Raw genomic sequence first — 26,034 nt, 5'->3', positions numbered from 1 at the left:
AGAGGCCGGACAAGGGTGGGATTCAGAAGGAATATTAGGATCAAATGGAGATCAGGTGTGGGAAACATAGAGAGGGGTAATAGATTTCTTAATAAATACCGGATTGTTTGATCGAATATAGTTTGTTTGTTTGTTTGTTTTTAGACTAACGTAAACTAGCGCTTGTTGTACATACTCCAGTACATTAGGTGGCGGTATAAACTTAAAAGTAGGTATTGCAAGCCACCAAAGGAGGAGTAGGAGGCGAAGAAGAAGTAGTAGTAGAAGAAGAAGCTTTCTGCACTTTTTTGCCTAGCGGAGTTTCCCTAGTGTTGACAGCTGATGTTACCAATGGCGTCTGGCGGTGAGACAGCCCGCTGTTTCTTAGCTACAAGACTGTTTTTAATGCATTATTTGTTTAAATGTCTCTTATAGGTTGTTGTCCGTAAATGTATGGCTTGTATAGTTTTAAAGTTATGTGTGATTGTTGTGCGTACGATCGACCTGGTGCGGAAAAGCGGCGTTTCCTGGCTAATGCTAGTGACGTCAGATAACGTTTGCCATCCATGCCGTTTACCGTTTGACTGACTTGTCCCTCTGAAAAGACATCCTCCCCTGTCCTCCCCGACTCCAGTTGTGCTGGGAGTGACAGGACGCCCCCCGTCCCGGGTTCTGGTCATGATGACGGACGTTCCGCGGGGGGAGGAGCTGCGGCCCGTCCCTCGGGAGCGGGCCATCCTGGAGAGCTTCTTCACACAGCTCGGCATGTTCTCCTTCGACCGGGCCAAGGACTACGTAGAGAAGGAGAAGGACGGCAGCAGCCGGGGCGCCGGGGCCATCTGGACGGCTCTGCTCGCAGCGCTGGCCCACCTGGCCGCGGCTGAGAAGGCTTACCACAACATGACATTCCTCGGACAGAAGCTGGGTAACGCTAAGATAGATGGCCGTCACACACACTCCTATGTTTGTGTGTGTGTGTGTGAGAGAGAGAGAGAGAGAGAGAGAGAGAGAGAGAGAGAGAGAGAGAGAGAGAGAGAGAGAGAGAGAGAGAGAGAGAGAGAGTGAGTGAGTGAGAGTACCATAATCTCCCACCAACGACGTCACATGGCCACTTATGCCAGTCTCTAGTCCAAGACTTTAAGGGTGGCGAGTCCAGCTCAAGACCGTAGAGGTCAAGGCTTCTGTAAAGACTGGCACCAGAACAACACAAGTCCAGTTAAACATCATGTCTGCAACTGTTGCAGTCTACCGTTGTAGTTAAAGTCAAAATGTCCCCATCCATTATCCAAACCGCTTATCCTGCTCTCAGGGTCACGGGGATGCTGGATTGCACACCAGATTGCACACCAGAGGTGAATGCTTGACTTTGTCATCAGCTCAGTTTCCTTTTCCTCTCCCTGCAGGTGGCCAGTCTTTCTTTAGCCGCAAAGACTCGATCCGCACCATCTATACGTCCTTGTACAACGAGCTGCGAAAAGTGGTGACTATGGGGCGCCACGTCCAGCCAGGCTCTGCCCCATACCTGGAAGACTTGCTGTCGCACCTGTCGGAGCAGCTCTGCCACTTCACCCAGGCGCGCATGGAAATGGCTGACCTCTACGAGAAGATGCATTCACTGGCCACTCAGAAGAGCATCAACTCGGATGAGCTGGTCACAACCCTGGAGGCTGTCCTGCAGAAGTACAGCTCGAGGTGGGCTTGTGTGTTTATGCTCACGTCTGACCTTGGAACTCGAAAGACATATTAAGAAAAATGGTGAGAACCGTATGGGGAAAGATAGAGATTGTTAGTACTCCATTCCTGCTCTCATCCTGCAGTTGGAAAGGAGTGGAGAGACATTTGAGGATGGCAGGGACGTTGAGGAAGGGAGATTTTTTGCAGAATTCAGCAAATGCAGTGCACTGCTATTTTCCTTAGAGACATCTGCTAAACAACTGTCTACAGCTCAGAGAAAGGCACACAGGCTGTATGGTTGAGCTGCTATATGAATTGAAGTGGGTCACGATCTGACACACCATACAGCGCTGAGCTGGCAGTGCACTGAGGGGTGAAGGTGATGCTCTCCTTCTGTCTCCCCCTGAGAAACGGAGAGAGGACACAGATTTTTGGCTGACCTGCTGCTTCGTGGCAAACAGCCAAACATTTGTCATATCCAGTGCTTATATATTCTCAGCGTGGGATAGCTGGTGTCGGGTCACTGTAAATACGGTCTACTGCTGTCATTATTAGGGGTGTCCCGAACAAGTCGTTTTTGCTGACAATCCTTATCCGCCAATCCCGATTCCCGATCCGATATTTACATTTTCCTGCATATTATGGCTGCACAGCACACACTTTGAGTACATTAGTTAGTAGGACTTTCCAGTTTAAGTAAGATATGCTTGACACTTTAATAGCTCCGTGTAAAGAAGAAAAATAGCGCCACAACTGTCCATTAACAGTTTTCATTTATTTGTATGTTTTACAAAATAAAGTAATCAACCAATAAGTATAATAGTATGTACAAGAGCTTATGCAAATATAAACACACTGATCAAAAAGAAAAGAAGACTACAAAGAATAACAACTGGACTTCTATTCCTTCAAATGATTCATTTTTTTAAGTGTATTATTGTATTTAGTCATGTTAAAAGAAGCTCAGTGAGGGTGTCCGGGTAGCATTGCCTACCCACACGAGGATCGCTGGTTCGAATCCCCGTGTTACCTCCGGCTTGGTCGGCGTCCCTACAAACACAATTGGCTGTGTCTGCGGGTGGGAAGCCGGATGTGGGTATGTGTCCTGGTCGCTGCACTAGCGCCGCCTCTGGTCGGTCGGGGCACTTGTTCGGGGGGGAGGGGGAACTGGGGGGACTAGTGTGATCCTCCCACGAGCTACATCCCCTGGCGAAACTCCTCACTGTCAGGTGAAAAGAAGCGGCTGGCGACTTCACATGCATCAGAGGAGGCATGTGGTAGTCTGCAGCCCTCCCTGGCTCGGCGGAAGGGGTGGAGCAGCGACCGGGACGACTCGGAAGAGTGGGCCAAGTGCAATTTGGGGAAAAAGGGGGGGTCCCCCCTCTCCAAAAAGTAGCTCAGTAATTACCACCAGACTAAACACCAGCGCTGCAGACATTATAGAGGCTGTTGGGCTACTTTAATTTTTAACATAAAACAGTCCCATGATGTTTTAGCTGCTTGTTGTTGACTGGCGCTGAAACGATTAGTCAGTTAATCAAGCTCGACTCTTCTCTTTTCTCTTCTGTAGTTCTGCAGGGGTGGAACGAGTTACCTGTCAATCTTAAGAAAAGACAAAGACCCAGCTCTTTCGTGAATATCTCTGCACTTGATGGACTGAAGAAAAGATAAAAATCTGCTTCTATGTATTCTATGCACTCTATGCATGGCCTCTGTGCACTGCCTCTTGGCACCTGCGTCCTGTCAGACTCTAACTTGGCTTTATGGCTCTGACTCGTGTTGTTCTCTCATGCCTGCATCCCTGCTTGTGTTGTAGCGGCTCTCAGATATACGTCGCTCTGGATAATGGCGTCTGCTAAATTAAATGTAAATTGGTCAGACTAAGTAAACAGTTGTAAGACACCACTTTGTCACCCAATGACTGGCATCCCTGCGACCCTGAGAGCAGGATAAGCGGTTCGGATAATGGATGGATGGATGATTAATCAAAACAAAGTAATCGTCAGTTGCAGCCCTATTATTGACTTTTACAATTCTTAAAACACTCGGTACTGTAAGGTCTGGATAATATCAGTTTATGATGCCTACACGGAGTGTGATTGGGCATTTGACACCCATGTGACAGCTGGCGTGGCCAGAGAGCAGAGCAGTAAGATCAACATAGGATCAGAATTGGATTGGGTTTAATTTATATCTGATGTTGCTCAATCAAAGTAAGATGATCAGCTCTGATACCTATCTCCCAAACCAGATTGGGACAGTTCCTCTTCATTATTAGTTATTTGCTTCTGCTCATTTGATTACGTGCTACTAACCGCCCGACCCGCTTCTTCTCCCAGGTTTCACCACCCTATCCTGGGCCGCGTGGAGGAGGGATTCCAGACCGAGGTGGATGTGGTGGCCCAGCTGCTGCGCTGCCAGGCCCAGGTGTCCGAGTGGCGCTTCTTGGCTGCTCTGCTCAGTTTGCATGGTGCCAACTCCAAGCTCACCATCTGGGGCCAGTTGTTCCAACGGCAAAAAGAGACCCGCAAGCACCTTTTTGGAGGCCAGTCCCAGAAGGCCGTGCAGCCGCCTCACCTTTACCTGTGGCTGCAGCGCTTCCAGGCGGCACTCCTGGCTAAGTTCAGCTTCTACTTCCATGACGCCCTGAGCCGCCAGACCGCGCCCGCTGACATGAGAGCCCTCACAGCCCGCACCACGCCCGACTACCACGGGAAGATCAGCTCTTTCATCCGCAAGCACGATGCCAACAACGTCTCCCTGGTGTTCGACAACCGGGGCTCAGACAGCTTCCAGGGTCACGGCTACCACCACCCACAGTCGTACCGTGAGGCGCCGAAGGGCGTGGAGCAGTTCCCTGCTGTGGTCTCCCTGCCCTCGGGAGAGCGGCCGCTCACGCACTGGCCCAATGTTATCATGATGATGGGGGACCGCGCCGCCGAGCTCAACACCCTAGATAAGGTGGTGCACTTCTACGATGACAAGGTCCAGAGCACCTACTACCTGACGCGTCCCGAGCCCCACTTCACTCTGGTGGTCATCTTCGATGGGCGGAAGTCCGAAAAAGATTCCAACATCACCTCCTTCCTGCAGGATATCTCGGGTTCACTGCGCAACTCCAAACCCTTTGGCACCCTTAAACCCGGATCCAAGGGCTGACCTGAGGTTGACTGGGATTGACTTACATAGAACATGTACATATACCTCTTCCCCTAGCTTGACAGGTGGAGACTGATATGAAGGGTGGTTTGTTGGTGCTTAACATTTTTCTTAGAGAAATTTAAATTTACTCTCTGATCTTTTCTTTTGGAATGGTCCAAGACTCCGGTTTTATTTTTAAGGATTTTAGCCAGTGGTCCAACTTTGAAGCCTTTTTGTTCTGCAAAACGTGTTCCAGACCAAAGAGACACGTCCCATTGGCAGTGTCTGCCCTCGCGAACCCCCACAACAAATACTCTAAATGAAATCCTTATACGTGTTCAGATTCATAGACCACAAATATGGCCAATTTCCCCTCCCGGGCAGGGATGTGCTGCTAGTACTGAACATATGTTCTGATAATTTATAAAGTTTTTGTTTTTTTTAAGTGACCTGCACACATTTTAACAGTTGGTGTTTCAGTTTTTATTTCTGATCCTTTATTTTGTGCAGTGCTTGTAACCGTTTAACTAAAATAAAGTTCTGAGATGATTGTATATACACTTCCCGGGGGCGAGTCTTTGACACATAGGGGCGGCGTAGTGATTTATTCCGTTGCCTACCAGCACGGGGATCGCTGGTTCGAATCCCCGTGTTGCCTCTGGCTTGGTCGGGCATCCCTACAGACACAATTGGCTGTGTCTGCAGGTGGGAAGACGGATGTGGGTATGTATGTCCTGGTCGCTACACTAGCGCCTCCTCTGGTCAATCGGGGCGCCTGTTCGGGGCAACAAGTCCTCCAACCCATACGACCGCATAGGTCGTTTGTCCTCTAATACAACCCACAGGAGCATTTCCTAAATCAGCGCCCCTACTGGCGACAGGAGATATGCCACAGATACGTTTCGCCTCAGTGCATTGTGGGTTTTTAAAACAATGTGAGAACAATAGAATATGTAGTCTGTTTTTTGTGTTGTTTCTCCGTCTAGTATAGTAACTAAGATTGCTACTGGCAGTATGTTTACCTATGAATAACGTTATAAGAGCTAACTTTACGTTAGCCAAAAGTTAGCAAGTCAGCTAGCGTGCACATTAAACCGCTATGTGATGTTAAACTTTGCTTTTATTAATATTCCTTCTCACGATATCTTATGGAAGGATATGCTTATTGTTACAGGGGAAGTAACGTGTTATAATTATGGAGGACCGAGAGGAAGTAGCTTAAAACCTCACTATAGGTCATAATCTGCTTGTCCAAACAACCGACGGGGTCATTTTTTGGTGGAGGACAGTCTTGTTCGGGGGGAGGAGGGGGAACTGGGGGGAATAGCGTGCTCCTCCCATACGCTACGTCCCCCTGGTGAAACTCCTCAGTCGGGTGAAAAGAAGCGGCTGGTGACTCCGCATGTATTGGAGGAGGCATGTGGTAGTCTGCAGCCCTCCCCGGGTCAGTAGAGGGGGTGGAGCACCAACTGGGACGGCTCAGAAAATAAAGTGATAGGCCAAGTACAAGTGGGGAGAAAAATGGGGAAAAAACATCCGTCCATTATCCAAACCGCTGGACGGGCTGCCAGGCCATCACACAGGGCCCACACACACACACACACACACACACACACGCGCACACATTCACACCTAGGGACAATTTAGTACGGCCGATTCACCTGACCTATATGTCTTTGGACTGTGGGAGGAACCCACGCAGACATGTGAATTGAGACAAGATTAACAGTTGGAGTTTTACTTAATTTTTTTCCCTATCTGTACATGCGGTCATCGTGGTGCCTGTCGTGGTGGTGGCGTACATCACGGCCATCGTCGTGGTGCTTGTTGGGGTCTTCGTTACGGTATTGGTGGGGGCCTCTGTCATTGTGGTGCTCATTGGGGCCTCCGTCGTCATTGTACTCGTGGGGGCCTCCGTGCCTGTAGGAGCCTCTGTCATCGTGCTCGTGGGGGCCTCTGTGCTCGTGGGGGCCTCTGTGCCTGTGGGGGCCTCTGTGCTCGTGGGGGTTTCCGTACCTGTGGGGGCCTCTATCGTCGTGCTCGTGGGGGCCTCCATGCCTGCAGGGGCTTCTGTCATCGTGCTCGTGGGGGGGGGGGGGGTTCCGTGCCTGTGGGGGCCTCTGTCGTCGTGCTCGTGGGGGCCTCCGTGCCTGCGGCGGCCTCTGTTGTCATGCTCTTGGGGGTTTCCGTACCTGTGGGGGCCTCTGTCGTCGTGCTCATGGGGGCCTCCGTGCCTGTAGGGGCCTCCATGGGTTTCCTGTCTCTTCTCCCAGGTGTGTGAATGGTGTGACGAGTCTGCCCTGTCATGATATGTTCAGTGTAGTTCAGTAACGCCGGGCTATCACAAAGAATTCGACACACACACTCAGCGGAGGGGAAGAAAGGCTCGATCAATCGATGAATCCTTGAATGCTAATTTATTCAGGTTTGTTGATAATATAAAGACGACACCGATACAATCCATTTTGGCTATACGAGCTCGTTTTTCCGGAAGCTCAGTTTTTCAAATACAGCAACACTAACGGACAAAACCATTTCCTTTATTATCAAACACATTCAGAGAAACCTCCCCTTTTTAGCCGAAATGCACCAACGTGTGATGCTACATGCCAAGTACACAATCCTATACATCAAAGTGCAATGTCACAATGGGTTAACGCTAGAATTTATTATTCAGTAATCTACTAAAACACTGGATTATTTCGTTCGGAGTGCTGCTGCTCTTCGTTCAGGACATGCGTGAGTGGATTCACAACTTCCCCCCCAAAAAAGACAAGGTTTAAAAAAAAAAGGCACTTTCACATGTACACACACACACATGCGCATCCGTAGCCCATCTCAGCAACTCATCCCATCGCTCATCACGCTCACGTCAAGTTACTGGCCCGGATGGAGGCCACATTCAGTGTGCTGTTCAAGTGTTTGTTTGTTTGGGCGTGTCGACACAGAGCCCCCCTGTTAGCTTACTGTGGCTTTAAGGTTAACTAGTGACTTCAGTGTAACGACCAGGCATTTACACACACGCGTACACACACACACACACACACACACACACACACACACACGCGACTAAGTGGCATGCAGTTTACATCGACGGCGTCTACACGCGACCTTGCAGGCGAGACCGCACGCTCTCCCAGCTCGCACGTAATCTGGGACTCAAGGCAGGCATGAATAATCTATCTATCTACTCTAGTGGTTCTGCACGTAGAGAACAGAACGGGGGCAGGCAGGCAGGCAGGGCACACATAGCATACAGCACACACGCGCGCACACATACAGCACACACGCACGCACACGCATACAGCACACGCGCGCGTGCGCACGCACACGGACGCATACAGCACACATGCACACATGCTAACACACACACACACGCATACATGCGCACACACACGCATACAGCACACGCGCGCGTGCGCACGCACACGGACGCATACAGCACACATGCACACATGCTAACACACACACACGCATACATGCGCACACACACGCATACAGCACACACGCGCGCACGCACACGGACGCATACAGCACACATGCACACACGCACATACCACATGCACACATGCTAACACACACACATACACACGCATACACACGCACACATGCACACATGCTCACATACACACAGACACATGCGCGCGCGCACACACACACACACACACACACACACACACACACAAGCTCACACTTATGTAAAAGAAATCATACGCACACCCCATTCCTGAAAAGGTCCAAGCTCCTTCTCCCCTCCAGCACGACAAAGCAACACCCCGTCTGACCCTCTGGTCCGGTCTGACAGAACACCAGAAGGCTGTCGTGTGGAGTGAGTGTTGACGTCACCAGCGACACAAGAGCTCACCGAACATTCAATAGATGGCCGAACAGTCGTTAAATACTGGTAACATTCATTAAAATAGCTAAACATCTGTTAAATAACTGAGTTTATTTTTATTTTATCTTATTTATTTTTTTTGCCACTGACGACCTCAAAAGGCGTGGTGTGAGGTGTAGTGAGCTTAGCAGCTGAACCAAGTGAAATAGAATAAATAATTAAATAAATCAAAAGAAAATCCGCCACCCTAATAAAATGTGAACCCTATCTGCCTCCTCATCGGGCATCTTCACTCTGCAGCATCCTCCTTATTTCTGACCAATCAGATCCCTCGTTACAAATACAGCACCCTGTCATACTTACTTTTAACAACACAGCAGCCCCTCGCGTTAGGCGCCTCAGCTAATGTAGGCCTATCTTCATGACGGCACAGCCAACGTTCACATCACTGAAACTACATTTCACCGGAGCCCGGACTACACTCCCCCATGTATCTGACCGCATCTCGTACGAGGCGGGGCCCCACCTCTGCCCTGCCTCTTCGCCGTACCCCTTCCCTCTCGCCAGCAGTTCTAGCTAGTCGTTGATAAATGCATCAATACATGGAGAAAGTAAACTCCTACACACCAAGAGAGTACACACCAATCTGACGACACATAAATATCATGGCATATCATATCATTGTTCATGTCATATATTATATTTTATTACTACAAGTTAAAACCCTTTTTTGTCTGCCCTACCTACCGTTTTCTACCCTCATATTGATTATAAACAGTAAGCAGTACCCTGATCTCCTCTTCTGGCCCATTTTTGGCCCAGGTTGGCCCGATTTCAGCCCAGTTTGGCTCACATGGTGCAAGATTTGTCCAGTGGTGGAGGCAGCGGGGGGGTGCTGCTCTTCGGCGGGACCATGGGTTTAGGCCTCAGTGCAGGGGGGCGTAAAGGGGCTCCCATACGGGCGGCCGCAACAGGCTTAAAGGAACCCAAGGTGTCTGGGGAAGGGTTGGCTGGCCTTGGCGGTCCGGGAGGGGGTCCGGGAAGGGGGCTGATCGGGCTCAGGGGGCTGAGGGGACTAGGGGTGCCGGGTGTGCCCGGGGTCCCCGGAGTGCCGGGCGTGCCTGGCGTGCTGGGGGTGCTGTGGGGGCTGGGCGACTCGGAAGAGCATGTGGTGACCGGGCCGTTCTTCACCTGCTCCAGAGTGTCCAGCACCACGTCCGGCGCTGGTCTGCAGCCCTGCCGCTCCAGCTGCCGCAGCTCTCCGAGAGCAACCGTCACCGTCTCCTCTATGTCCTGCACAGACAAAGGAAAGGAGGGAGGAAAGGAAAAGAGAAATGAAACAGAGGAAAGAGAGAGAGAGCAATGTGGGAAAGACAAGATGAAGCTTCTGTTGTATCTGCAGACGCTACAGGTGGAAGTTGTCGTTCCATCTGTGTGTATATGCATGTGTATGTGTCTGCATGTGTGGGCACCTGCACTAGTGTGTCGGGGTCCAGCGCTCTGGAACGATGGGGGTCGGCAAAGCCATGTTGACCGCTACTGGAGCGGCGGATGGGCGTGTCCTCGGGCCTCCGCAGCGAATCGTGTCGGCTAACCGTCATGGTCACCGCAGCAGCGGAGCGGCGTCGGCGCTCCGGGCTGTCAAGGGGCGGGGTTAGGCCCTGGCCCCGTCCCAGCAGCAGCTCACGGGGGCTAAAGTGACCGGTGACGGGCGGCGAGCTCCTCTCCAGCACGCCCCCATTCCCGTGGCAGTGGTTGTCGTTGGAGCGGCCGAGTGGACGGCGGAACAAGCCGTCCGTTCGTTTCCGCCGGTGGCTGTCATCGAAAGAAGGCAAGAACAACGTTAGGTCGAGGTCGGCATGAGCACTACCACGAGCGGGATGTAAACTGTCCTGATGATGAACTGGGTCTTACATGACGGACCTGTTGTAGGTCTCTGGCGGTCTGATGTCTGTAGGGGAGCTCAGTTCACTTCTGGACCACTTGTCCTCTGTGCTGCTGCTCCCTCCGTCGCTGTCTGCCTTCTGGCTCAACGTGTCCGACATGGCGTCAGCCCTGCGACAGCAAACACGGCCTCTTAGTCAGTGGAAGCAACGCGGACGGACACTGCCGCAGGAAGCACGAGTGCTGAACATACTAATCAGACCAGCTGATCAATTGACTAATCAATAGCAAGTGGTTAGAGGACCCCATCCATCATTACGTCCGCGAGTCAACGTGGTGTGTAATCCAGTTGGAACCAATTCCACCCTGCAGCCGGTCAATGACTCGAAGGAGCTCATTGGCAGATTCACAGGCTTAATGACGGCTGTTTCTAAGTCAGCAGTACACTTTACTACACATCCCCCGACTCACAAAACAGTATCGTTGTTATGTGTGTACTGACTGTGAATAGCACCCCTGAAATTAGAATTACAGCTTAATGAACACAGTGGGGATGAGAGAGACAGTGTGTGTGTGTGTGTGTGTGTGTGTGTCAGTGGATGTAAAAAGCATGTGCGACCGTGCACTCGCCTGTCCTTCAGCACGATATACTGGTGTGGCACCAAGCCGTGGGTGCCGTTGTGACGCCCCTCCCACCAGTCATGTGACGCCCGCTGGAAGAGCTGCAGGGACGCACCCTTCTTGAAGGAGAGCTCCCGGCCCGATCGACCCACGTAGTCGAACCTCGCCACGGCCTCCATTGCCTCCCCCTCTGGGAAGCGAGAGAGAAAAACGAGAGGGGAGAGGAGATAGAGACAAGAGTGGGGACGTGAAAACGGAGGTGAAGATGGACCTGTCAATCAGCCGTCTCGGCGGCATTGTCTGTCCCAGGTTTAACGAGGGAGAAAAGGGCATGTGAATGTTAAGAGAAAAAAGACATATCTTTCCTGAGATGGGTGGGATACCCATCTCAGTATATCCACAAAGCCCAACTGCCCCACAGATAGAGTGAAAGGTGGGAGGGTGGGGAGGTTGGTTTCCATGGCTGCTGTTGCCATGGCAGCCACTTTCAATTGGAGACTGAGGTGGGGGAAAAAAAGAGTGTGGGAAGCCCGCTGGACGATTGTGAGAAGGTCAAGGGTCGCACGTACCCTCCTCGCTGGTTTGGGTCTCGGTGCCGCCGTCAGGCTCCGCCTCCTCCAGGGCACCCGGCTCGCTGAACGGACTCTCGCTGTGGGGGGGGGGGTGAGAGAGAGAGAGAGCCAAATTAAAAAACTGCTGCAGTCAGCACTACACAGACACACTCACCAGTGGCCTCCTTTAATACGGAACATGGGGGACACGGGAGGAGGACAGAGTTAAAGGCGAGGCTTGTCATCTTTATGGAGGTGTGTGATGGGGTTAAGAGAATGTAGAGCACATCCACACTAACAATAAAGGGGCAGGACGGACGGAGCATCACTTGTGCTCCCACTGTGTTTCAGGGGGAGATCGACATTTTGCTCTTCGTCAGACACGTGTGTGGACTCCACTTTTGTGCAACAGGGTTCCCACTTCCTTTAGGAGATCACTTTCAGAGACTTGTCAGAGGACAGTTTCCAAGACTTGTGCTCGGTTATTACAGTCGCTGCTAACTGAAGGTCATATTATTCAGTACTAACCGTCAGTAAGAAGCCTCACATCACAAACCCACCAGATCGGAGACAGGACTCACACACACACACACACACACACACACACACACACACACACACACACACACACACACACACACACACACACACACACCAACCATTCCTCAAATGATCATTTGATCACCAAGTTTTACCAAAATATCTCCATTTGTAATGCTGTATTTAATTATTTCTCACCAACTTGGGACGTGAAGACGTTGAACTTGGGGTGCGTTCAGTGTCATGATGTTCAGCACTGTAGCGTACCACAACACCCATTTGAGAGAAACCCCCCCCTTTTTTTCTCTCCTCAATTGTACCCGGCTAATTACCCCATTCTTCCGAGCCGTCCCAGTCTCTGCTCCACCTCCTCTGCTGCAGACTACCACATGCCTCCTCCCATACATGTGGAGTCGCCAGCTACTTCTTCTCACCTGACAGTGAGGAGTTTCACCAGGGAGACGTAGCACATGGGAGGATCACGCTATTCCCCCCAGTTACCCCTCCCCCCTCGAACAGGCGCCCCAACCGACCAGAGGAGGTGCTAGTGCAGCGACCAGGACACATATCCACATCCGACTCCCCACCCGCAGACATGGCCAATTGTGTCTTTAGGGACGCCCGACCAAGCTGGAGGTAACACGGGGATTCGAACCACCGACCCTTGTGTTGGTAGGAGACGGAATAGACTGCCATGCTACCTGGATGCCCCATCTGAGGGGAATTTCAAAAAACAGTCTCTATTATTATTATTATGTTCGGTGACCAGCAACAAGAAGTCACACAGTTCATTTAATGATAAATCAATCTTATATAGCGCTTTTCTAGTACTCAAAGTCGCTTTACAATAAATGGAGTGAAAAAAGACGACAGATGAACATAACACAGACATACAGGGGTGGATGGGAAGGGGGGCTATGAGAGGGAGAAGCGGCAGCCACACACAACGCCAGCAGTACTCTCCAACTTGGACAGCCCAAACTTCACACACTGATGTTCAATCTCAGCAGCTACAAATAGGACTAACATGTGAGCTCAGCTAAAGGTGACACTGAAAATATGCCATGTCAGCAGGCAAAAATACTATTTTATAACCTAACTTTACAATTTTCTATGACCCCAATGTTATTTCTGGGACTTTTGATCAATTTGATCCTTTTCCATGCGTTTTCCAGAAGGAGTCTATGAATTTCAAGGTTTTTCAGACTGGAACCGTGTGACAACACAATATCCAGAAATGGTTTAAAGAGCCAATATTTTCCCTTCCTGAGCTGTGGGTCTCACCAGTACTGGTCTCCAGTCATGCACTTCTCATAGACGGGCCCGGGCAGCTCCTTGGTGTCTGGGAAGATGTTGTCGTGATGGAGGATGACGGTTTTGATGATCTCATTAACGTGGGCCTGACAAGCAACCTGGTCCAGCGTGTCCGGCGTGGGCAGCAAGGTGGGGCCGAACACGATGGCGAGGTTCCCGGCATCCATCATGTTTTCATCGCTGTACTGGGATAGGCTGCACAGGAGGGGCAAAGAATATAAGGGAAGAAGAAAGCCACTTTATTTTTGTCATTGTACAGTTGTTCAGTTACACTGAATTTGTCTTCTGCATTTAACCATCCTATTTTATAGGAGCAGTGGGCAGCTGCAGCGCCCGGGGATCAACTCCAGTTCCTCTTTCCGTTGCCTTGCTCAGGGGCACAGACAGGAGTATTAACCCTAACATGCATGTCTTTTTGATGGTGGGAGGAAACCGGAGCACCCGGAAAAAACCCACGTGGACACGGGGCGAACATGCAAACTCCACACAGAAAGAACCTGGGATGGTCTGGGGTTCGAACCCAGGACCTTCTTGCTGTGAAGCAACAGTGCTAACCACTGGGCCACTGTGCCCAGTAAAGTAGAGAAGAAGAAGAACCATGCCTCAAAGAGCATCTCATCTCATCATCAGCTACTTCTCCGGGGTCGGGTCGCAGTGACAGCAAGCTAAGTAGAGCACTCCAGACATCCCTCTCCCCAGCAACGCCCTCCAGGTCCTCCTGAGGGATCCCAAGGCATTTCCAGACCAGATTGGACATGTAGTCCCTCCAGCAAGTTCTGGGTCTACCCCGGGGTCTCCTCCCAGTTGGACATGGCTGGAAAACCTCCAAAGGAAGGCGCCCAGGAGGCATCCTAATCAGATGCCCAAACCACCTCAACTGGCTCCTTTCTACGTAAAGGAGCAGCAGCTCTACTCCGAGCTCCCTCCGGAAGTCCGAGCTCCTCACCCTATCTCTAAGGCTGAGCCCAGACACCTTACAGAGGAAACTCATTTCAGCCGCTTGTATCCGTGATCTCACCCTTTCGGTCACTACCCAAAGCTCATGACCATAGGTGAGGGCTGGACCGAAGACTGACTGGTAAACTGAGTCTCAGCCTCAAAGAGCATGTTGGTGGCATATCTCCAAAACCCTGAAGGGTCAGTGGGAAAGACAACTATAACCCCAGTGCCACAGCGAAAACCATCTTCTGTAATCGAAGCAGGCTAGAATCTCATGTCAGTGAGGAACAATGGGCGATGCTTCTGTTGGACAGGTTATCTACCAATACTACAATTCATATTACAGTTGTGGAAGAAAATGTCCTACAGCAAAATATACTCTCCAAGTCGGCACTGGTAGAGTAAAACTTTCAGCAGCTTTAATCTTGCATTGCATGAAAGGGAGACCAGGAGCGTACAGTAGTTCTGGTAGACTGGTTCCTGAAATGTAATGGAGTAGTTGTTTTTACACAGTGAATGGTAATATACATGGGATGTAGTAGTTTATTTTCACAGGGTTACGTCCATTTTATCCACGGTAGTATGATGGGCCTGCAGGCTCCAACAGCAATGTGAAAGGATGTAAATTAATTTACATTATATACCATCGGGTTTGGCCTAGGACATCGACCGGTGTTCTTTACATGAACAAAAGTAGTAAGGGTGATCATCTCACCAGGTGAAACAAGAAGAATCCTCCAGGGAATAATTATCAAGTGACACAAGTACACACAGAACTTGGTACTTCCTGTCTGAAGGAAAGCCCTTGGTTATAACGAAGGTGGAAAAATATACATCCACTCAGTACAACAGTGTGCCCCTGTAGTTTGATGCAATTTGTGATACATCAGAATGTCTGTGTTAGCTTTGGGCAGAGGATGCCTCTTTTTTTTGCTCAGTTACTTTGCAAGAATATAAATCAGTAAATAACTAAAAGATAAATAACTAAGTGCACTACTGATCCCAAATTTCCTGGAGTTTGGATTAGCAACCGGAAATAAAAAAAAGTTTCCCCCCGTTTTCTCCCCAATTGTACTTGGCCAATTACTCCAATCTCCCGAGCCGTCCCAGTTGCTGCTCCACCCTTTCTGCTGGTCGGGGGAGGGCTGCAGACTACCACATGCCTCCTCCGATACATGTGGAGTCGCCAACCGCAACTTTTCACCTGACAGTGAGGAGTTTCGCCAGGGGGATGTAGTGCGTGGGAGGCTCATGCTATTCCCCCAGTTCCCCCTCTCCGAACAGGCGCCAGAGGTAACATGGGGATTTGAACCGGCAATCCCCCTGTTGGTAGACAAAGGGATAGACCGCTATGCCACCCGGACGCAGGATGGCTGTTTTCCCCCCTTTTTCTCCCCAATTGTATCTGGCCAGTTACCCCACTCTTCTGAGCCATCGGGGTCACTGCTCCACCCCCTCTGCTGATCTGGGGAGGGCTGCAGACTACCACATGCCTCCTCTGATACATGTGGAGTCACCAGCTGCTTCTTTTTACCTGACAGTGAGGAGTTTCACCAGGGGGATGTAGCGCATGGGAGGATCACGCTATTCCCCCCCCCCCAGTTCCCCCTCCCCTCTGAACAGGTGCCCCGACCGACCAGAGGAGGTGCTACTCCAGCGAGCAGAACACGTACCCACATCCGGCTTCCCACCCGCAGACACGGCAAATTGTGTCTGTAGGGATGCCCGATCAAGCTGGAGGTAACACAGGGATTCAAACCGGCAATCCCTGTGTTGGTAGGCAATGGAATAGACCACTACGTCACCCGGATGCAAGATTCCATTTTTACAAGGATGGGAACTGTTTACTAGTGAGCTGCTTGTTTGTAGTTCTCACAGCGAGAGGGAGGAACAGATTGAGGAAATTACAGATTTCAGCTTTAATGACACTGCTTATAATAGCAAATACAGTTTGCCAGTATCTCACACCTGCAGTGTTTTTTTTGTCTCCTTGCTCCCCCTCCCCTCATATTCTATATTTATTTGAGAGGCTGTGGAGATGAAAACAGCTCTGCTTCTCCACCATCAATCTTTAAAAGCGGGCACTTCTCGCACGCTCAGATTACTTGGGCTCTCCTACCAATCCTCGGCTTTAAAGTGTGTGTGTGTGTGTGTGTGTGTGTGTGTGTGTGTTCGAGTGGACCCAGGGAAAATGGAAGGATTTTGGACCGTGAATGGCACTGAGCAGGCTCGTGAGGGGATTTTTGGTGCTACCAGGCCGCAGTCTGCCATTCGTGTGTAAGTGGGCACTCACTGGTTGAGGAAGGCAAACAGATAACGCATCACCACCAGCGTCGCCCGCGGGACACCCAGCAGAATCTTTCGGACGCACTGCGCTCTGTCATACAGGTTCTCTATACCTGCAGGAAGACATCACACACACACACACACACACACACACACACACACACACACACACACACACACACACACACACACACACACACACACACACACAACACGCCCAAGCTGTTATCGCTCCCCGAGGTATCGCAAGGTATCTGTAACACAGGCAGGTCCTGAAACACCAGCCTGCATGGTAGACAAAAAGAAAAGGCTGGCACCCTTCTCCTCCAGCGAGGAGCGAGCGAGCATACGACTGTGTGTTTCAGAAACACGGAGATGCTGAAGGGAAACAAAGACAGAAACTGGAGAGTGAAAAAGGAGTGTGTGCAGGGGGGGGGGGTCAGATGAATGGAGCCATCAGATTCATTTTTTATCTCGCCAGCTAGGTAGTTCATATGTGTAAATGCAGATATCACAGCAAATATTTTTTCTATGTACAGCTGATGTGCGTTGTAAATTATTCGTCATGATTTAGTTTAAATTGTGTTTAATTTGTGTGTCAGGCCGGCGATGAGGTCGCTTTTAGTCACTCTTCTGCATTTCACCGCTGCAAAAAATGTCCGGCAATCAAGTTAGTGACAGCTTGGCGACCTTCCCAGAACAGTTCTGTAAGTCTTTAAGATATGTTGAATATGTCCTAAAACTGTCCCCTATTCATATACACACAAACACACACACAGACACACGTGCGCGCAATACCACAAACAAACATGGCTCCCTTCCACGACTTTTCTACCCAGTAACAGCAAATCCCTTGGTACTATGTATAGCTTCTGCAGGATTTGTGCTGTTGTTGTGCACTGCATTAGTTGTCCTTGTCTTTTTGTGTCTGCTTGCTGCTGCTGCACAATTTCCCTACAAGGATGTGCAAAATGCATCATATCTGATCTGATATGATCTTATCTTAAATTGACTTTACTAATCCCCTTGGGGAAATTCAGTTACTGCAAATTAACCCATCCTAGCTGTGACGTGTGTAGCTGGGAGCAGCGGGCAGCCGCCATGCAGCCTCCGGGGACCAACTCCAGTTCGTCTTGCCATGCCTCGGTCAGGGGCACAGACAGGAGTATTAACCCAAACATGCATGTTTCTTTTTGATGGTGAGGGAAACCAGAGCACCCGGAGAAAACCCACTGTAGACATGGGGAGAACATGCAAACTCCACACAGAGGACGACCTGGGGTGACCCCCCCCCTCCAAGGTTGGACAACCCCGGGGTTCGAACCCAGGACCTCCTTGCTGTGAGGCGACAGCGCTAACTACTGGGCCACCGTTCAACCCAAAAAGAGGAAGTGTTACTCACGGACGCAGGATAGGAGGTCATTAAACCGATCCCTGGGGAACAGGGGGTTTTCCAACCCCCTGAAGTAGAGCTTCAACACTCCAGCCACTGAGTTGATGTCGTGGTTGCTCTCCTCATCAATAAGCGGATCATTACCTACAGAAGAGTCCAACAAAGTCAATTACCCCAACGTAGGCCTGTCAACAGGACCTTTGGGTGATTCCGGTTGACCTCTTACCTCTCTCAAAGGAGTTCTTGATGTCGTTGACCTCCACTTGTGACCCCGACACCCGGAATATGCCTTGATGCTGGAGACCTGTTGTGTATGGATGTATGTGTGTGTGTGTGTGTTGCGGGGGACATAAAGTTGCATGATTACATATGATGTGCCGAAAAAGATGCTTTTGTTTGGGTGGCTGAATTACGCTTTTGAAATTCAATCGCTAAAATCTGACTCTAGCGATACACAAGACTACACAAACAGTCAACAAATGATATCAATCACTGCCAACCAAGGGATGTCCAGTGACAGCCAGCAAGCTGAACTCACCATGCAGGTTAATGTAGCGAATACAGCTCTCCACAAGCAAAGGTATGGCTTTAGTTGAGTCCTGCAGACATTGCCGGGAGATACAGAAATTGTTCGTCAGCTATTACCAGTGTTCACACACGCCAGCAGGCCACACACAAATGTGTGCAAAACTGAAGGCTGATAATGCAAAAAATGTCAAAAATCAGCTACCTGGTGCTTGCTATGGGAGTTCTTCCGCCCACGGCTGTAATGAGAGTGAAACGGAAAAGAGAGAAGTTTCTCATACACGTGCAATCCAGGATTTAAATATACAGTAGGTGGAGGGAAGAAAAACTACAGAGAAAAATACCTTGCATCCAAAATGGACGCTAAATATCTCACCTGGTAGTTAGCATGTCAGCCTTGTACCCTGTAGACACAGACAGAATTTATTTCAGAGAGGCTGACAGCAGTGGGTAGAGTCCGGAATATACTACTACCTGCACTATACACATAAGAGAAGGAGAAAGTACAGCTATACACCGATCCGCCAAAACATTAAAACCACCTGCGTAATATTGTGTAGGTCTCCCTCGTGCCGCCAAGACAGCTCTGACCCGTCAAGGCGTGGACTCCACAAGACCTCTGAAGGTGTCCACTGGTATCTGGCACCAAGACATTAGCAGTAGATCCTTTAAGTCCTGTAAGTTGTGAGGTGGGGCCTCTGTGGATCGGGCTTGTTTTTCCACCACATCCCAGGGATGCTGGATTGGATTGAGATCTGGGGAATTTGGAGACCAAGGCAACACCTTGACCTCTTTGTCATGTTCCTCAAACCATTCTTGAACTATTTTTGCAGTGTGGCAGGGCACATTATCCTGCTGAAAGACATCAGGGAATACTCTTACCATGAAGGGGTGTACCTGGTCTGCAACAATGTTTAGGTAGGTGGTACATGTAATAGTAATATCCAGATGACTACCAGGACCCAAGTACCCAGCAGCAGGACCCAGCAGAACATTGCCCAGAGCATTACACTGCCTCCACTGGCTTGTCTTCTTCCCACAGTGCATTCTGGTGCCATCTCTTCCCCAGGTAAACAGCGCACATCCACCTGGCCTTCCACATGATATAAAAGAAAACGTGATTCATCAGACCAGGCCACCTTCTTCCACTGCTCCATGGTCCAGTTGTGATGCTCAAGTGCCCATTTGTAGGCACTTTCAGTGGTGGACAGGGGTCATCATGGACACTCTGACTGGTCTGCTGCTCACAGCAAGTTGTGATGCACTGTGTTCTGACACCTGTCTATCATAGCCAGCATGAACTTTTTCAGTAATTTGATCTACATTAGCTCTTCTGTGGAATCACACCAGACGGGCTAGCCTTCACTCTCTGTGTGTGTCAGTGAGACTTGGACGCCCATGACCGGCTCACTGGTTGTCCTTCCTTGAACCACTTTTGGTAGGTACTGACCACTGCATACCGGGAACACCCCACAAGACCTGTCGTTTTGGATATGTTCTAACCCAGTCGTCTAGCCATCACAATTTGGCCGTTGTTAGAGTCTCTCAGATCCTTATGCTTGCCTATTTTTCCTGCTTCCAATACATCAACTTCAAGAACTATTGTTCCCTTGCTGCCTAATATATCCCACCCCTTGACAGGTGCCACTGTGATGAGATAATCAATGTTATTCACTTACCTGTCAGTGGTTTTAATGTTTTGGCTGATCACGAGAGAGTGAGAGGGAGAGAAAAATGTCTCATACCTTCTGCTATGGCTTTCTTCAGTATGTCTTGCTTGGCCTGGAGTTTAGAGATGAGGTTACTGCCCTCCAGATACTCACGGAACTTCTGCAGAAGAATAAAAACAAGACTGGGTCAAAACCGAGTATATAGCTGGACCGTGTATGGTTAATGTTCGGAACTGTGGCCGATTTGTTACAGGGAAGGTCAATGGTAGTATAGGCACTACCGCTGACTATCCTGGATAATCCTGGATATCCTGGTGAATTCCTGGACATTAAATGTTCATCTGCAATTTCCTTTAGTGGTCCCAGTGATATTTGTTGTTAAAGTGTGCTGAGGCAGCATATCACATGACATGGTTAAACTACCTTCGAGTAAGAAAAAAAGTTATAAATGCAGTTACAAGAATAATACCTTCCACTCGTATCTTGGGATGTTTGACTTGAAAGAGAACTTAATTTAACTGTAAGTATACCTATTCTATCTGTTAACGCCCCTTCCTCTTTCCTCTGTTTCTATCTGTGGATGTCTCTCATTTTTCCAAGAGTCACTCTGTACTGACAGGCGAATTCACAAAAGGATTGTGCGGCTTTGGCGGCCGCTAAACCTGCACAAATAAAACAAAAAGAAACCGCGTAATTCTTAAAGCACCCACAAAGGGTGAAAGACACCCCTAACTGCGCTGCCAAGCAAATAGCGTCTCACGCCCCGGTGCTATTTGCACATATTTACATTAGGTAATATGCACACATTTGGTGCAAAATTGGCCTCTTTCTATGCAAATGAGCCTCATTGCAAAACACCAGTGCTAATAGCCACACACAGTTATGGTGAAGATGATTAGCCTCTTCAGAGGGTTGGTGGTAACTGAGGCCCAGACTTTCCAGTGATCATGGCAGCAGTGATTGTAGCCAGGTGACCCAGTTGTCCAGCGGTGCTTCTACAGCTGTCAAAAGCACAACTCCGAACCATCCATCCACCCATTATCCAAACCACTTATCCTGCTCTCAGGGTCGCGGGTATGCTGGAGCCTATCCCAGCAGTCCTTGGGCAGCAGGCAGGGAGACACCCTGGACAGGCTGCCAGGCCATCACAGGGCCCACGCCCACCCACCCACCCACACACACACACACACACACACACATTTTCACCTTGGGACAATTTAGTATGGCTGAGTCACCTGACCTACATGTCTTTCGACTATGGGAGGAAACCGGAGCACCCGGAGGAAACCCACACAGACACGGGGAGAACATGCAGACTCCACACAGAGGACGACCCGGGACAACCTTCAAGGTTGGACTACCCTGGGGTTTGAACCCAGAACCTTCTTGCTGTGAGAAGGTCCTGGGTGGGCACTCAGTCAGTGATGGGCCATTGCAAACCATTGCGCCAAAATTGAAAGTGATGAAATAACATAACTGTAACTAACTGTAAATTGATACGACAATCAGAAGGGCGGTAGAAAATGCAATAAAGGTGTAAAGTTAGCGAGTAAACTGCTGTGAATGACGAGTCTCGATCAGCATGTATTTGAGAATGAGCGGTTTCACAGACTCACGCTGAAGGGTGGGGCTGGGTCAGCCCCCTTTGATTAGAGGGCGTTAACATTCTTTTTATTTAAAAATTCATTACGTAGATAAGTCCCAATCAGTTGACTCTACGTCATGCACGGATCAGGGCTGATTTAAAACTGTAGATGGCATGCTGAGCCATTTTTAACCCATGACTACTGATTTTTATAAATTTGGTAAGAAATGTCAATATACCAAACCAGCACTGATGTGTTTCATCACCGTACAGTCATATTATTCAGTTTACAGTCCAAAACACACGTTTTAGTGTTTACTACCTCTTTCAATTACTTTTGAGTATTTTGTAAATAGTATTTGTCAGGGCTGAAAAAGCTGCCAGGCAAGAGGAAACGAGGAAGAACAAAGAGGAGGTTTATGGATGTGTTGAGGGAGGACATGCAGGTGGCTGGTGTGACAGAGGAAGATGCAGAGGACAGGAAGAGATGGAAACGGATGATCCACTGTGGCGACCACTAATGGGAGCAGCCGAAAGTAGCAGTAGTAGTAGTAGTAGTAGTACATTTGCCAGGGCTGAAAAATTTAAAATGGAATAATTTTCCATCCATTCCATCCATTATCTGAACCGCTTATCCTGATCTCAGGGTCGCGGGGATGCTGGAGCCTATCCCAGAGTCACTGGGTGGCAGGAGAGGTGACACCCTGGACAGGCCACCAGGCCATCACAGGGCCGACATACACATACAAACACACATACACACACACACACACACACACATTCATACCTAGGGACAATCTAGTACGGCCGATTCACCTGACCTACATGTCTTTGGACTGTGGGAGGAAAGCGGACTACCTGGAGGAAACCCACACAGACATGGGGAGAACATGCAAACTCCACACAGATGACGACCCCCAAGGTTGGACTACCCCGGGGCTCAAACCCAGGACCTTCTTGCTGTGAGATGATCGCGCTAACCACTGTGCCACCGTGCCACCTGGAGTAATTTTGTATTTTCAAAAATATTTTCTCCATGATTAATTGAACATAAAAAAACCCCCATGTAAATACATCTTAAAATAAACAACAATATACTTGGACAAGTCACAGTGATTTTCTAAGCCCACATGACTCACAGTATTTCCATGCTCAAGTTCGTCGTCTGTGAAGCGGAGCTGGGTGAGCAGTATAAATTGTCAAAGTAGCTGTGCGTGTGCACTTTGCGATAAAAATAAATTATGCAGCAGTCCTGGGAGCAAAACAGAGTTCATGAATTTTGTGTAGATACATTTTGCCGATTGTAGTGACACGAACGAGCTGCAATTTACTCTAAAGAGCAGTAAAGGCTTCTCCGAGCTTTTCATACAGCTATGGAGGATGAAGCAGGACACTATTTGAATCTTCAATAATTTAGTTTTGCTTAGACACAGTACCTTGTTATACAGAGGCCACAGATGTGCTGTGGTTTCAGTCTTCTCTCTACAGTGTGATTTGTGCGTATCCTTTTTGCCCGTAGGTTTTATATTGTCCATGTTTGATTGTTAAATGACAGAAGAATTAAAAATGAGGCAGATAATTGGCGAAAAAAGCTCTGTTGAAGCATTTAATCCAAGTATTCAAACATAGCTTCTTTTTATTTCTAGTAATTTCTTCATTTCAAGTCCAAAAAGAAAGGTTGAAGAGTAAAGGGAAATTTGTCTGGCATTTTGGGGATATACTGTGTGAAAATGGCGGCACAGTGGCACAGCGGTTAGCGCGGTCCCCTCACAGCAAGAAGGTCCTGGGTTCGAGTCCCAGGGTAGTCCAACCTTGGGGGTCGTCCCGGGTCATCCTCTGTGTGGAGTTTGCATGTTCTCCCGGTGTCTGTGTGGGTTTCCTCCAGGTGTTCCGGTTTCTTCCCACAGTCCAAAGACATGTAGGTCAGGTGAATCAGCCGTACTAAATTGTCCCTAGGTATGAATGGGTGTGTGTGTGTGTGTGTGTGTGTGTGTGTGTGTGTTGGCCCTGTGTGATGGCCTGGCGGCCTGTCCAGGGTGTCTCCCCGCCTGCCGCCCAATGACTGCTGGGATAGGATCCAGCATCCTGCGACCCTGAGAGCAGGATAAGCGGTTCAGATAATGGATGGATGGATGGACTGTGTGAAAATGGTGCGAGTGTTCTCGTGTACATGCATGGGATATGTGTGCAAGTGTGTTTATGCCTAAAGTTTTTATATACACAGTACAGGCTTACAGTAGCATTCTACTTCCCATTCTTCCCTTATCAACAGTATCTGGGGACACCTGCATTCAGTTGAGACTGAAGAGGTCACTTAGATGAGCGATGAAACATTTCTCTGAATAAACGTGTCCAGATGAACTGATTCAACCTTCTGTGATTTTCTTACCCCGATGCATGCATATATATATATATATGTACAGTGCATCCGGAAAATATTCACACCCCTTCACTTTCCCCACATTTTGTTATGTTACAGCCTTATTCCAAAATGGATTAAATTCCTTTTTTTTTCTCATCAATCTACACACAATACCCCATAATGACAAAGTGAAAAAGGTTTTGTAGAAATTTTTGCAAATTTATTAAAAATAAAAAACTGTAATATTGCATGTACATAAGTATTCGCACCCTTTGCTATGACACTCAAAATTGAGCTCAGGTTCATCCTGTTTCCACTGATCATCCTTGAGATGTTTCTACATCTTCAATGGAGTCCACCTGTAGTAAATTCAATTGACTGGACATGATTTGGAAAGGCACACACCTGTCTATATAAGGTCCCACTGTTGACAGTGCATGTCAGAGCAGAAACCAAGCCATGAAGTCAAAGGAATTGTCTGTGGACCTCCGAGACAGGATTGTATTGAGGCACAGATCTGGGGAAGGGTATAAAAAATGTCTACAGCTTTGAAGGTCCCGAAGAGCACAGTGGTCTCCATCATTCGTAAATGGAAGAAGTTTGAATCCACCAGGACTCTTCCTAGAGCTGGCCGCCCAGCCAAACTGAGCAATCGGGGGAGAAGGGCCTTGGTCAGGGAGGTGACCAAGAACCCGATGGTCACTCTGACAGAGCTCCAGCGTTCATCTGTGGAGATGGGAGAACCTTCCAGAAGGACAACCATCTCTGCAGCACTCCACCAATCAGGCCTTTATGGTAGAGTGGCCAGACGGAAGCCTCTGCTCAGTAAAAGGCACATGACAGCCCGCTTGGAGTTTGCCAGAAAGCACCTAAAGGACTCTCAGACCATGAGAAACAAGATTCTCTGGTCTGATGAAACCAAGATTGAACTCTTTGGCCTGAATGCCAAACATCACGTCTGGAGGAAACCAGGCACCTCTCATCACTTTGCTAATACCATCCCTACAGTGAAGCATGGTGGTGGCAGCATCATGCTGTGGGGATGTTTTTCAGCGGCAGGAACTGGGAGACTAGTCAGGATCGAGGGAAAGATGAATGGAGCAAAGTACAGAGAGATCCTTGATGAAAACCTGCTCCAGAGCGCTCAGGACCTCAGACTGGGGCAAAGGTTTACCTTTCAACATGACAACGACCCTAAGCACACAGCCAAGACAACGAAGGAGTGGCTTCGGGACAAGTCTGTGAATGTCCTTGAGTGGCCCAGCCAGAGCTGAGACTTGAATCTCATTGAACATCTCTGGAAAGACCTAAAAATAGCTGTGCAGCAACGCTCCCCATCTAACCTTACAGAGCTCGACAGGATCTGCAGAGAAGAATGGGGAAAAATACCCCAAACATAGGTGTGCCAAGCTTGTAGCTTCGTACCCAAGAAGACTTGAGGCTGTAATCGCTGCCAAGGGTGCCTCAACCAAGTACTGAGTAAAGGGTGTGAATACTTATGTACATGCAATATTTCAGTTTTTTATTTTTAATAAATTTGCAAAAACTTCTACAAAACCTTTTTCACTTTGTCATTATGGGGTATTGTATGTAGATTAATGAGAGAAAAAAAAGGAATTTAATCCATTTTGGAATAAGGCTGTAACATCACAAAATGTAGGGAAAGTGAAGGGGTGTGAATACTTTCCGGATGCACTGTATATATATATATATATATATATATATATATATA

At 48.9% G+C, this 26,034-nt stretch overlaps 2 protein-coding genes across 4 annotated transcripts in view; one reads left to right on the top strand and one right to left on the bottom strand.

The window, feature by feature from the left end:
- The first annotated feature begins 323 nt into the window (after positions 1-323).
- On the top strand, positions 324-5,630 carry kics2 (KICSTOR subunit 2). The gene is made up of 4 exons (XM_056277599.1): positions 324-343; positions 614-904; positions 1,383-1,671; positions 3,993-5,630. The coding sequence occupies exons 1-4, from the start codon at positions 331-333 to the stop codon at positions 4,810-4,812; spliced, it is 1,413 nt and encodes a 470-aa protein (XP_056133574.1). The 5' UTR covers positions 324-330; the 3' UTR covers positions 4,813-5,630.
- Positions 5,631-9,481: 3,851 nt separating this feature from the next.
- LOC130109081 (SLIT-ROBO Rho GTPase-activating protein 1-like) overlaps positions 9,482-26,034 on the bottom strand; it is a 42,240-nt gene continuing 25,687 nt past the window's right edge. The window contains exons 11-24 of one of the 3 annotated variants that reach the window (XM_056275811.1): positions 20,431-20,515; positions 19,062-19,089; positions 18,891-18,924; positions 18,699-18,759; positions 18,387-18,464; positions 18,170-18,304; positions 16,775-16,880; positions 13,513-13,737; positions 11,707-11,786; positions 11,136-11,327; positions 10,755-10,759; positions 10,556-10,656; positions 10,105-10,447; positions 9,482-9,925 (exon numbers count right to left, since the gene is read on the bottom strand). In XM_056275811.1, the coding sequence (XP_056131786.1) occupies positions 9,482-9,925; positions 10,105-10,447; positions 10,556-10,656; positions 10,755-10,759; positions 11,136-11,327; positions 11,707-11,786; positions 13,513-13,737; positions 16,775-16,880; positions 18,170-18,304; positions 18,387-18,464; positions 18,699-18,759; positions 18,891-18,924; positions 19,062-19,089; positions 20,431-20,515 (1,917 nt within the window). Of the gene's footprint in view, positions 9,926-10,104; positions 10,448-10,546; positions 10,688-10,754; positions 10,760-11,135; positions 11,328-11,706; positions 11,787-13,512; positions 13,738-16,774; positions 16,881-18,169; positions 18,305-18,386; positions 18,465-18,698; positions 18,760-18,890; positions 18,925-19,061; positions 19,090-20,430; positions 20,516-26,034 lie in introns of all 3 variants that reach the window. The other 2 variants (XM_056275808.1, XM_056275809.1) reach the window with 2 other exon arrangements.

The sequence above is a fragment of the Lampris incognitus genome, chromosome 3 (genome assembly GCF_029633865.1).
Source record: "Lampris incognitus isolate fLamInc1 chromosome 3, fLamInc1.hap2, whole genome shotgun sequence".
NCBI classification, from domain to species: domain Eukaryota; kingdom Metazoa; phylum Chordata; class Actinopteri; order Lampriformes; family Lampridae; genus Lampris; species Lampris incognitus.
Note: the sequence above shows the minus strand (reverse complement) of the source record. Positions and strands in the feature narration are given on the sequence as shown.